The 13,195-nt window shown below is 32.3% G+C and overlaps 3 protein-coding genes across 4 annotated transcripts; all 3 read right to left on the bottom strand.

The window, feature by feature from the left end:
* Nucleotides 1–128: 128 nt before the first annotated feature.
* Nucleotides 129–9,134, bottom strand: LOC145310497 (uncharacterized). 2 transcript variants are annotated; one of them, XM_080150446.1, is made up of 3 exons: nt 9,075–9,134; nt 8,042–8,115; nt 129–1,598 (listed from the first exon to the last, which is right to left on the bottom strand). In XM_080150446.1, the coding sequence occupies exon 3, from the start codon at nt 1,572–1,574 to the stop codon at nt 318–320; it is 1,257 nt and encodes a 418-aa protein (XP_080006572.1). In that variant the 5' UTR covers nt 1,575–1,598; nt 8,042–8,115; nt 9,075–9,134; the 3' UTR covers nt 129–317. The 2 variants fall into 2 exon arrangements, with proteins under 2 accessions (XP_080006572.1, XP_080006573.1); XM_080150447.1 differs by lacking the exon at nt 8,042–8,115 and having other exon boundaries at nt 130–1,598; nt 9,075–9,133.
* Nucleotides 9,130–11,006, bottom strand: LOC145310499 (uncharacterized). Its single transcript, XM_080150449.1, has 2 exons — nt 10,933–11,006; nt 9,130–10,302 (listed from the first exon to the last, which is right to left on the bottom strand). The coding sequence occupies exon 2, from the start codon at nt 9,977–9,979 to the stop codon at nt 9,419–9,421; it is 561 nt and encodes a 186-aa protein (XP_080006575.1). The 5' UTR covers nt 9,980–10,302; nt 10,933–11,006; the 3' UTR covers nt 9,130–9,418.
* Nucleotides 11,007–11,033: 27 nt separating this feature from the next.
* On the bottom strand, nt 11,034–12,951 carry LOC145310483 (uncharacterized). The gene is made up of 2 exons (XM_080150433.1): nt 12,851–12,951; nt 11,034–12,273 (listed from the first exon to the last, which is right to left on the bottom strand). Exon 2 carries the CDS (start codon nt 12,246–12,248, stop codon nt 11,307–11,309), a length of 942 nt encoding a protein of 313 aa, XP_080006559.1. The 5' UTR covers nt 12,249–12,273; nt 12,851–12,951; the 3' UTR covers nt 11,034–11,306.
* Nucleotides 12,952–13,195: the final 244 nt, after the last annotated feature.

The following is a 13,195-nucleotide window of genomic DNA, read 5'->3' as shown; positions in this document are numbered from 1 at the left end:
AAGATAAATAAACAAATTAATAGGTCTATATACTGAAAAACAATAAAATCATTCATGTAAAGAATCATTTATAAACATTTGAATTTTATTCAACTAAAATGGAGACAGGAGATCCTGTAAAACCAAGTGTAAAGTAAGTATATTAAATTTATAATTTAGAAACAACATAGAAAGATTAAATATTCACATATCAATTGCAACAAATAAAGAAAAAATGCAGATTTTAATGTGAAAATTAAGATTTAGATTTTTAATTTGAATTAAGCATTAATCTTGTCTCTCTAAATAAGCAATTATATACTATGACAATTAAATGTTTATATTTCTATTTTATGATGAACAATATCAATAGTATCAATTCTATCTTCATCATAATTCTGTTGACAAGAAAGAGGATCTTCTATTTCTTGTTTAATATTTTCTTCAATATTCTGGATAGAGAGAGGATCCTCTTCAAATATTTCTTCTTCTTTAATTTCTTCCTTGATATAAACTTCTTCACATTCAATTAAACTAATAGATACAGAAGTTGGAACTGTATTATTATAGCTTTTACATGAGTATGGCTTCTCACAGGTATGAAGTCTTTTATGGACAGTCAATGTACTTTTATCAGAGAAAGTCTTTTTACATTGATCACAAGAGTATGACTTCTCACCCGAATGGGCCCTTTTGTGCTGAGTCAAATGGCTAGTTTGAGAAAATGTCTTTCCACATTGATCACATGAATATGGCTTCTCACCTGTATGGTTCCTTTTGTGCTTAGTCAAATTAGCAATTTGAGAAAATGTCTTTCCACATTGATCACATGAGTATGGTTTCTCACCTGTATGGATTCTTTTATGTCGAGTCAAGTCACTACTAATTGTAAATGTCTTTTCACATTGATCACATGAGGATGGTTTATCACCAGTATGGATCCTTTTGTGTCTAGTCAAATCACTATTCTGAGAAAATGTCTTTCCACATTGATCACATGAGTATGGCTTTTCACCTGTATGGATCCGTTTGTGTTTAGTCAAATCACTATTCTTAGAAAATGTCTTTCCACATTGGTCACATGAGTATGGTGTCTCTCCTGAATGGATCCTTTCATGAAGGGTCAAGTTATTTTTCCGTGCAAAGGTCTTTCCACATTGATCACAAGTATATGGCTTCTCGCCGGTATGAACTCTTTTATGGTTAGTCAAATTACCACTAGTTGTGAATGTCTTTTCACATTGGTCACATGAGTAAGGTTTCTCACCAGTATGAATCCTTTTGTGCTGAGTCAAATTACCTTTATCAGAGAAAGATTTTCCACATTGATCACATGAGAATGGTTTCTCACCTGAGTGGATCCTTTTGTGCTGAGTCAATGTACTTCTAGTTGTAAATGTCTTTTCACATTGATCACATGAGAATGGTTTCTCTCCTGTATGGATCCTTTTGTGTACAGTCAAATGAGCAATTTGAGAAAATGTCTTTTCACATTGACCACATGAGAATGGCTTTTCTCCCGTATGGACCCTCATATGATCAATTAAGTGAGAATTCTTTGTAAAATTCTTGTTGCAAATATCACAAGTATTCATGATGGTATATTCTCTATCAATTTCCTGAAATAATAAATAATATTTTAATGAATAAAAACATATAATATAGTTTTACCAATATTTTCAAATAAACACAACATTCAGGAAACTAAAACAAGGATGACAACTTCCATAGAAGCAAAGCAAGAAAAACAGACGGCAAAACACGCAATAAAAATTGTAAAAGTCATATCTAAGTTGTTGTCAATAAAGCTAAATAATTTTTAAAGAACAAACGACCTTTCTTTAACAATTTTACAAATCCTTTCCTTATTGTTAAAGGAATCATCAGGAATTCTGATATGCCTAAATTTACGATAAGAGCTACTGTTATAGACATACAGAAAAATGTAAGAAAGTAATAAATAAGGATGTTAACCTTTATAAAAGCTAAGCCCACAAACAGAAGTTGATACGGATTTATTACCCCCTACCCCCCATATTTGGGAGTGGATACAAAACCGCGACAGGGACAAAACCGCGACATAACAAAACCGCGACAGTGACAAAACCGCGACAGTGACAAAACCGCGACATTACAAAAAAATCTATAATAAAAAAAATTTTAATGCTAGAAGGTCATGGCCGCAGAGCTCGGCCCCCTGGCATGCCTAGCCGCGGGCGCTCGGCACCCTTGCCTATAACCTAACCTATATGTTTGAATGTTTGATGTACATTAACTTATTTATAATTTAGAATTTCGTGGATTTTACAAAAAGTGGTTAGTAGATTTTTTTCAAATTTTAATATTTTTTTTTATAATATTTAGGTTAGGTTAGGTTATGGGCAAGGGGGCCGAGCGCCCGCGGCTAGGCAGCCAGGGGGCCGAGCGCTGCGGCCATGTATTTCTACAAAAAAAAATCCTACATAGTTATATTTCTGTTATTGTCGCGGTTTTGTCACTGTCGCGGTTTTGTCCCTGTCTCGGTTTGGGTTATATAACCCCCCCCCCCTACCCAGATTTAGTTTTTATAATTATTTTTTATAATATTTAGCAACTCCTCCTACTTTAATTGTTCTAAATTAATGATAAATGGGCGGAGTTAGAATTTAATATTTGAGGCTGGGAAGTAAAATGAGGGATTTCAAAGTTTGGGGTAAGCACCCCTTTACCCCCATCCAGGGACGTATATGAGTTAGGGAGGTAAATATAAATTTACACGGAACTGAATATAACTTGTTATTATAGAAGAAAATCATTGATGACAACATCTATAAAAGCCAAGCTCAAATAAACCAGAGTAGCAGAAAATTCCAGGTTTCTAAAGGGACAATGGCCAATAAATTGATGTGCATTCCATATGATGATGCCCATAATTACCCCTTCTGTAGATTAAAATTAGTGGTTGAAATGATTGAACACTTAACTTAATGAATCAACCAATGAAAATTCACTAGTGTCCCCAAAGTTGTTAAGCAAACAAATAAGAAAATTTTATTATAAAACTTTGGGGACCATTGTAATAAAACAACTCTTTTTTGAAAAAGGGGGACATAACTGAAGACTTTTTGATGCAGGGGGGGGGGGTTTTCTCCGGAACCATTTGATGAACCGTGCAGATTTTTTGGACTTAAGCTTTTATGGGTATGAACATCTTATGGTTTCAATCTTAACCCCCTACCCCCACCCCCTAGCCCCCCGGGGCTCAAAACCCCCCTAAAAATGAACCTAACCTTAATTTTCTCAGACACCATTTGACCAATAGAGATGATTTCTTAAACATAAGCTTTTATGCTTATAAATTACCTTTTAGACTAGAAGTTACCCTCCTGCTGCCAACCCCTAGCCCTCCGGGGCTCAAAAAAAACCCTAGAAATGAACCTAACCTTAATTATCTCTTAAACCATTTGGTCAATAATGATGATTTCTTAAACTTAAGATTTTATGCTTATTACCTGACTTTTAGTTTAGAAGTTACCCTCCTGTCGCCAACCCCTAGCCCTCCGGGGCTCAAATTAACAATAAAAATGAACCTAACCTTAATTTTGTTAGAAACCATTTGATCAATAGAGATGATTTCTTAAACTTAAGCTTTTATGCTAATAAACTGACTCTTAATTTAGAAGTCACCCCCCTGCCGCCAACCCCTAGCCCTCCGGGGCTCAAATTAACCCTAAAAATGAACCTAACCTTAATTTTCTCAGAAACCATTGGATCAATAGAGATGATTTCTTAAACTTAAGCTTTTATGCTTATAAATTACCTTTTAGACTAGAAGTTACCCTCCTGCCGCCAACCCCTAGCCCTCCGGGACTCAAAAAAACCCCAGAAATGAACCTAACCTTAATTATCTCTTAAACCATTTGATCAATAATGATGATTTCGTAAACTTAAGCTTTTATGCTTATTAACTGACTTTTAGTTTGGAAGTTACCCTCCTGTCACCAACCCCTAGCCCTCCGGGGCTTAAAATAACCATAAAAATGAACCTAACCTTAATTTTCTCAGAAACGATTTGACCAATAGAGATGATTTCTTAAACTTAAGCTTTTATACTTATAAACTAACATTTAGTTTAGAAGTCACCCCCCTGCTGCAAACCCCTAGCCCTCCAGGGCTAAAAAAACCCCTAAAAATGAACCTAATCTTAAAGGACGCCTGCAAGAAATAACACGCTTTAACTGCTGAAAGACTGCCACAAGAAGACCTAATACCCCAAATTTAAAGCCTTCAGCTTCAATAACAAAAAAGTTCTAGGCATTTCAAAATAGCATTTTATGTACAATGGAATTTTTGAAAGATTTCCAATGCTCATAAAAGAAAAAACAATATTAAATTACGTCGCCTAGACACAAAATTATAACCTTATCTTTGTCAGAAACTTAGATTGCCTGTAACTGATTACATTTTTACAATAAAAACACCACATTTCATAGTCAAAATCTATGAAAAAAATTCGATTTAGATTGCATTTTAAAACGAAAATCATAGCGGAAACAAGGGGTAAACTAATACAAGCTTAGCTGTGATTGGTTGTTAAGCTGATTCAGCCTTCTGATTGGCTACAGTACATTCGGTACAATGCAAGTAAAACTTAATTTTTTTTAATGATTTTGACTATAAAAATGGGTATTTTTATTGTAAAAATATAATTAGTTACTGGAAACCTAAATTTATGACAAAAATAAGCTTATAATTTTGTTTCTAGGCCACGTAGTTTAATTTCAAAGTTTTCAACATAAGCATTGCAATTCTTTCAAAATTTTTAAGTACATAAAATGTTATTTTAAAATGCTTAGAACTTTTTTGTTATAGAAGCTGAAGGCTTCAAATTTTGGGTATTTGGTCTACTTGTGGCAGTCTTTCAGCAGTTAAAGCGTGGTATTTCTTGCAGGCTTCCTTTAAGTTTCTCAGAAACCATTTGATTTCTTAAACTTAAGCTTTTATTCTTATTAACAAACTTTTAGATTAGAAGTCACCCCCTGCTGCCAACCCCTAGCCCTCTGGGGCTCAAATTAACCCCAAAAATGAACCTAACCTTAATTTTCTCAGAAACCATTGCATCAATACAGATTTTTTTAAACTTAAGCTTTTATGCTTATAAACTAACTTTTAGTTTAGAAGTCACCCCCCTGTCAACAACCCCTAGCCCTCCGGGACTGAAAAAAAACCCTAGAAATAAACCTAACCTAACTTATCTCAGAAACCATTTGATCAATAGAGATGATTTTTAAAATTAAGCTATTATGCGTATAAACTATTTTTTAGTTTAGAAGTCACCCATTTGCCGCCAACCCCTAGCCCTCCGGGGCTCAAAAAACCCTAAAAATGAACCTAACCTTAATTTTCTCAGAAACCATTTGATCAATAGAGATGATTTCTAGGACTTAGACTTTAATGGTTTAGGAGTCACCCCCCTGCCCCAAACCTCTAGCTCTCCGTGGCTCAAAAGCCCCCTAAAAATTAGCCTAACCTTCATAGAAACAATTTGATCAATAGTGTAGATTTATTTGACTATAGCTTCTATTGTTGTAAAATAAATATTAAATAACGGATGACAACGTCTAGAGAAGCTTTTAAATGATAAGAAAGGATCAACAAAAAGTGACATTAAGTTAAAAGTCAGCATGTTTTAAATGGACATTTGGACTTTTTGTTAATGATTATAGAGTAGCTACACTTTGAAAATCGTACCTAAATGCTTTAGAAATCATCATGCAAAATTTAAAATCAATGGGACAATTATAATATGTCAAAACTAACGAAAAAAAGGCTAACCCTCACAGACCATATCTGCATATTTAAAAAAATTTACTAGAAATTTGAGTTTAAGTAGGTACATTTTTTAGGGGGGTTTTGAGCCCAGGGGGGCTATGGGGTCGGCGTCCTATGAACTAAAAGTTAGTTTATAACCATATATCTGCCAAACAAAAAAATAGTTTATACACATAAAAGCTTTAGTCCAAAATATCTGAACTTTTAATAATGTGGTAACCTATAAAATAAAAGTTAGTTTATGAGCATAAAAGCTTAAGTTTGAAAAATTATCTCTGTTAATAAAATGGTTTGAGAAAATTAAGGTTAGGTTCATTTTTAGTCTTATTTTTGAGCCCCGGAGGGCTAGGGGTTGGGGTTAGGGGAGTGACTTCTGGACTAAAAGTTATTTTATAAGCATAAAACCATAAGTTTAAGAAATCATCTCTATTGATCAAATCGTTTCTGAGAAAATTAAGGTTAGGTTTATTTTTGGGGTTAATTTGAGCCCCGGGGGGCTAGGTTTTAGCAGCAGGGGGGTGACTTCTAAACTAAAAATTAGTTTATAAGCATGATAGCTTAAGTTTAAGAATTCAACTCTATTGATCAAATGGTTTCTGACAAAATTAAGGTTAGGTTCATTTTTGGGGTTGATTTGAGCCCCGGAGGGCTAGCAATTGGTGATAGGGGGGGGTGGGGTGACTTCTAAACTAGAAGTTAGTTTATAAGCATAAAAGCTTAAGTCTAAGAAATCATCTCTATTGATCAAATGGTTTCTGAGAAAATTAAGGTTAGGTTCATTTTTAGGGTTTTTTTGAGCCCTGGAGGGCTAGGGGTTGGCGGCAGGTAGGTGACTTCTAAACTATAAATTAGTTTACAAGCATGATAGCTTAAGTTTAAGAATTCATCTTTATTGATCAAATGGTTTCTGAGAAAATTAAGGTTAGGTTCATTTTTGGGGTTGATTTGAGCCCTGGAGGGCTAGCAATTGGTGATAGGGGGGGGGGGTTACTTCTAAACTAGAAGTTAGTTTATAAGCATAAAAGCTCAAGTCTAAGAAATCATCTCTATTGATCAAATGGTTTCTGAGAAAATTAAGGTTAGGTTCATTTTTAGGTTTTTTTTTAGCCCTGGAGGGCTAGGGGTTTGCGGCAGGGGGGTGACTTCTAAACTAAATGTTAGTTTACAAGTATAAAAGCTTAAGTTTAAGAAATCATCTCTATTGGTCAAATCGTTTCTGAGAAAATTAAGGTTAGGTTCATTTTTGGGGTTAATTTGAGCCCCGGAGGGCTAAGAGTTGGCAGCAGGAGTGTAACTTCTAAACTAAAAGTCAGTTTATAAGCATAAAAACTTAAGTTCAAGGAATCATCTCTATTGATCAAATGGTTTAAGAGATATTTAAGGTTAGGTTCATTTCTAGTTTTTTTTTGAGCCCCGGAGGGCTAGGGGTTGTTGGCAGGGAGGTGACTTCTAATCTAAATGTTAGTTTATAAGCATAAAAGCTTAAATATAAGAAATCATCTTTAATGGTCAAATGGTTTATGAGAAAATTAAGGTTAGGTTCATTTTTAGGGGGGTTTAGAGCCCCGGGGGGCTAGGGGGTGGTGGTAGGCTGTTGAGATTAAAACCATAAGATGTTCATACCCATAAAAGCTTAAGTCCAAATAATCTGCACGGTTCATCAAGTGGTTCCGGAGAAACCCCCCCCCCCCCCCCTACATCAAAAAGTCTTCAGTTACGTCCCCCTTTTAATCAAAGCAGTAAAGACAGAACAACACATCGCGAAATTAGGAAATTGACAGCAAATTTTTACAAACATTAATAAAACAAAAATGACAACATTCATAACAGCAAAATTGTAATTAAATTTGTTGCAAACGCTGCTTAATAAGATAAGAATTTAATTATAGAAATGATGCCTAGTAAATTTGTATCTTATTGTAATAGGAATAAGTATTTAAAAAATGAGTTGAATATGATAATTATAACACATAAAAAAATTTTGTCAGAGGGTTAAAGATCAACATGTTTCAAATGGACGTACAGAAATTCTGGTAATGATTATACAGTTACTACGCTTTCTAAATAGTACCTAACTACTACTGGAATAACAATATAAGTTTGAGATTGAAAGGACAATTCTAACATGACTAAAACAATGAAAAGATCTTACAATTTCGGACAGAGGTACGGACGGACTGACCTTGAACATAAGCATTGAATAGCATAAGAGAATGAGTCTGGAGTTATGACATAAATAATATATAAATACCTTATAATATAAATTGATTTCTCTCTGTTCACTATGAATGTTAGTTGCTGACTGACTATGATTCAATTATCAACCTAAATCATAAACAATAGCTATATTTATTAAAATTAGCTAAATCTCCGCCCATTTACATAAATATGATGCTCAATGCGCGGACACCTCCCACTTTTAATTAGAAACTGAACAAGCAAATATGATATGATGTTATTTTAAATAAAGATTATTGCGGGAAAAGGGAGGGAGGAGACATTGAGCTGATTATTACACCAGTTCTAGAGGTTTTATAATTATGTTTTATTATTCGTTTGACCAACAACTTTGGGGACTATAAATGCATTCCGATTGGTTGGTATTCTAAGTTGAGTGTCCAAACGTTTCAATCAATTTTTATCTCCAGAAGCAGTAATTTTGTGTATTAATTTTATACATGTACATTAATTTATCAGACATTGTCTTATCCTTTTAGATCCCTGATTTTAATGTGTATAAACTGACAAATAGCAAAATTGTAGATTTGCTTTCCATATAAAATATTGATATTGAATTAAAACAAGATACCCTTACATAAATTTTCGATGTAAGGTACATGAATTTATAAAGAAAAATTATAAAAAGGATGACAACATCCATGAAAGCGAAGCTCTGAAATGGAAGGACAAACAAACATTAATCAGTATTCTAAAAATCCAATCGGTATCACATACAAATTTGTTGTTAAAAATTTTTGAAAATCAACATGTTTGAAATGGAGTACATTTTGGTAACAATTATAGAGTTGCTACGCTTTCTAAATCGTACCAGGAATCACCATGCAAAATTTGAAATCGATAGTAAAATTCTAACTTTTTAAATTTAAAAAAGAGGTAACTGTTTGGGATAGACGGTCGGACAGACTCTAATTATAAAAAGCTTAAGGTGTTGTTCTATAGGTATATAAGTGCCAATAAAATATAAAATAGCCTAAAAACTTCCATAGACTATAAATAAACATTTAGCCAATTTCTAACCCATTAACTTAAGAGTGTCCAAATACCTGTTTTTATTTGTGATATTCTTATTATTCCATGGTATCAAATTTCATTTTCATGTTCTGAAAATAAATAATAATCAAGAAATAAAAAATGATATGTAAAGAAAACAAACAAGAGTTACAGATTTACACAGAGAAATAACTTTAAAATTCTTATCAAATCAATTTAAAAATGTAGAAGAAAAAGAATGAAAAAAGTTCTTGTTTATATAACAAAGAAAAAAATAACTTAGTAGGTAAGTAACATATTGCCTTTTATATACAGCAACTTATCTTTACTGAAAATTGATCTTTCTTATCAAATGACATTCTATTTTTTGATAAAATTAATACAAACATAGAGCGAATCATATTTCAATTTTATGTTCAACAATGTCAATACTGTTGACTATAACCTCATCAGAATAATGTTCACAAGAAAGAGATTCTTTATCCTCAATTTCTTCTTCTATTTCCTGTTTCATAGTTTCTTCTACATTCTCAGCCTCTATGTTGATAGACAAAGGATCTTCATCAAGAGTTTCTTCTTCTTTTATCTCTAGTTTAATATCAGCTTCACCACAATCAACAAAACTGGTAGAAGCTGAAGGTGGAACTGTAATTTTAGTAGTTTTTAACTTTTTGAGATGTCCTGCTGTTATATAATGCGTTGACAGGCATGATTTATCATAAAAAGATTTCTGGCATAATTTACAAGAGTTTGGCCTTTTTTCTGTATGGATCATCTTGTGGACAGTTAATTGACTTTGTCGTGAGAAAGTCTTTTCACACGTATCACAAGAGTATGGCTTCTCTTGTGTATGAATTCTATAATGGACAGTTAACTTATAATTTGTATGGAATGCTTTTTCACATGAATCACATTTGAATGGATTCTTACCTGTTTCTTCAACATTTTGAGCCTCCATGTTGTTAGAGATGGGAAACCCATCAAGAGTTTTTTCATCTTTTATTTTCAGTTTTTCAGTAGATTTAAACTTGTTGAGATGTCGAGCTGTTCCATTGTGATATGACAGTTTGGATCCTGATGTAAAATATGTTTGGCATAGTTCACAAGAGTATGGTGTATGGATTCTCTTATGGAGAGTTAGATCCCTATTTGTATGGAATGATTGTCCACATGTATTACATTTGAATGCACTATTCAAATGCACTATTAAACTACTCTGAAGAGAATTCCTTGAAGCAAATATGACATTTGTTCATGATGGATTATTAATTGTGCTTGCACCTGAAATAAAAAAAAACGTAAAGAATTGCAAAGAATAATTATTTGTGTTAGAACTTTATCAATTATTCCATTAAAATGACTTTAGTATAACTGCTACTCTATATCTATGGTGTGTCCATACGTCTATCAATACGAAGATACAAGTCCCAGATGTATTTTTTACAATCTATCTCCTTACATCCATATTTTGTTTAGAATAACTACTCTACATGTAGGTTGTGTCCTTCTCTATGTAGGTAAAATTATTCCAAACGTACTGAGTATTTTATTTCATGTTTATCTTTTGCTTTTTAAAATTATAAATAATTTGAAAGTTGGGATGACAACATCCATTAGAAGTTCCACATTTATTATGGGAGGACAAACGGGCAATTTTAATATTCAGGGGTTATAAAATAGGAGAGGAAGAAAAATTATGATATAATTTAACAAAACTTTCATAGATTAAGTTTGTGAAGTAACGGTGATGAAAATGCCGCTGCCACTGAAAACCATCCAAGGGCCTACACTAAGTAAATAACTCAAATAGTTCACTGATTAGCATGATCATAACAGACAAACTAATTTTTACTTTTAACTAATATGAACATATTTGTTTGTGGAATAACTTATGCAAGAAATCATATTTACCTGATTTTTTCTTATTTATTGGTTCAATGAAGGTTACAAGAATTCTAATTTTTTCAGTTCATTTTTTTTATCTGAAAATAATAAGTATAATGTAAGACACAATTTAAGATATAATTATTTTTCCCATTTAAAAGGAGCAGAATCAAAATAGTAAAATAACAAGCATTGATAAGCAGTTTGATTTTAAAGAAATTGTACCAAAGCAAAATAAAATATAAAAACTAATATAGGTAATTAAAATAGTTCTGGAATAATTTACATTGAAAAATGAAAAGTAAAAAAAACAGTATATACATAATATCATTAGTTTAAAATATTTGTTATAAACATTAAATCTACCATGAATAAATATTTACATATTAGCATTTAGTTTATCATATTTCAATCTTGTGTTCAATAATGCCAATAGAATTTATAAAATCATCATCAGGATTCTGTTCACAAGAAAGAGAATCTTTATCCTGACTTTCTTCTATTTTCACTTTTATATTTTCTTCAACATTCTCAGCCTCTATGTTGATAGAGAGAGGATCTTCATCAAGAGTTTCTTCTTCTTTTATCTCTAGTTTAACATCAGCTTCACCACAATCAACAAAACTGGTAGAAGCGGAGGGAGGACCTGTATTCTTAGTAGATTCTATTTTCTTGAGGTGTCCAACTGATTTCTTATGATGTGAAAGTTCTGAACTAGAGTTATAAGATTTCTGGCATAATTCACAAGAGTATTGCTCATCACCTGTATGGATCCTTTTGTTCTTTGTTAAGTCACTTTTTTCCATAAATGCCCTTTCAAAAATGTCACATTTGAATGGTTTCTTTCCTGTATGGATCCTCTTATGGCAAGTTAGGTCACCATGATGTGTGAAAGCCTTATTACATGTATCACAAGAGTATGGCTTCTCTCCTGAATGGATCATCTTATGGGCAGTTAAATGACCTTGTTGTGAGAAAGCCTTTTCACATGTATCACAAGAGTATGGCTTCTCTCCTGTATGGATCCTTTTATGGGCAGTTAATGCATATTTTTGTGAGAAAGCCTTTTCACAAGTATCACAAGAGTATGGTTTCTCTCCTGTATGGATCCTCTTATGGACAGTTAATGCATATTTTTGTGAGAAAGCCTTTTCACATGTATCACAAGAGTATGGCTTCTCTCCTGTATGGACCCTCTTATGTTCAGTTAATAAACTTTGTCGTGAGAAAGCCTTCTCACAGTAATCACATTTGAATGGCTTATCACCTGTATGAATTCGCATATGTCTTGTCAAATCGCTCTTTTTAGAGAATTCCTTGCAGCAGATATGACACTTGTTCATAATGGATTATTTATTGTTCTTGCACCTGTAATAAATATTATATAATGTTATACTTGTGTATGAATGGAAATTATAATTTTAAGTCTTAAAAATTTAATGAGTAAGGCAATTTTAATAATCATTTCAAATACTGGTTTTGGTAAAACAGTTACTCTATATATAATTTAAGTTTGTTTGTCCGTTTGTCTGTCTATGAAAACTAACTCCATAAATCTTATTTAGTCTTGCTACTCTGAATTTTAGGTGTGCCATACATCTGTCAATATGTAGGTAAAAGTATTCTAGATATACCTTTAGATGAAGACTCTCTTCTTACATCTAATTCTTATCCCACTTTCTCTTCTATCCACTTACATGACTATAGTATTATTACCCGATCTACTTTTGATGTGTTATTTAATGTCCATCTTCAGCTTTTATTCAAATTACACTCTATAGAAAAAAAAACATCCCTAACCCCAACTATTTTATTTTTAAATAATTTTTTATTACAGAAAACTAGTTAACTTTTATTACAGACAGACAGACATCCTACATATTTGATATTAATATTCTAAATATTCTGCTACTTATAATATTTGTAATATAGAAAACTAACTTACTTTACTTTAAACTCAAATTTCTCGTTTTTTTCCTTCTTAGTATTTTTCCTTCTTTTTATAATCTTAGAGTCTCAATTCATTTTATATTCAGTCTAAAAATAAATATAATAAATAATAGCTGCACCTATACTGAAGTTTTTTTTCTAGAGCAAATGATTTCATAACTTGTTTAATTTGAAGTCCAACTTTCAAAAAATTTACAAAAAATCAATCAAAAATTTGCCAGTTTCAATTTGTGTTTTGTTAATAATGTACATGGACGAAAAAAAGTAAGATTTTATTTAAAATTTAATTCTATTTTGTTATTCAAACGGCACTACTTTGCATTTAATTAACCTTGTATAA

The sequence above is a fragment of the Acartia tonsa genome, unplaced genomic scaffold (assembly GCF_053477335.1).
Source record: "Acartia tonsa isolate MP-2025a unplaced genomic scaffold, ASM5347733v1 sca2, whole genome shotgun sequence".
Classification (NCBI taxonomy): domain Eukaryota; kingdom Metazoa; phylum Arthropoda; class Copepoda; order Calanoida; family Acartiidae; genus Acartia; species Acartia tonsa.
The sequence above is the reverse complement of the archived record's forward strand: the minus strand, read 5'-3'. Positions and strand labels throughout refer to the sequence as shown.

Coding starts and splice junctions, on each gene's coding strand:
- LOC145310497 (XM_080150446.1), bottom strand. CDS start 1,574: ATGAATACTTGTGATATTTGCAACAAGAATTTTACAAAGAATTCTCAC.
- LOC145310499 (XM_080150449.1), bottom strand. CDS start 9,979: ATGGAGGCTCAAAATGTTGAAGAAACAGGTAAGAATCCATTCAAATGT.
- LOC145310483 (XM_080150433.1), bottom strand. CDS start 12,248: ATGAACAAGTGTCATATCTGCTGCAAGGAATTCTCTAAAAAGAGCGAT.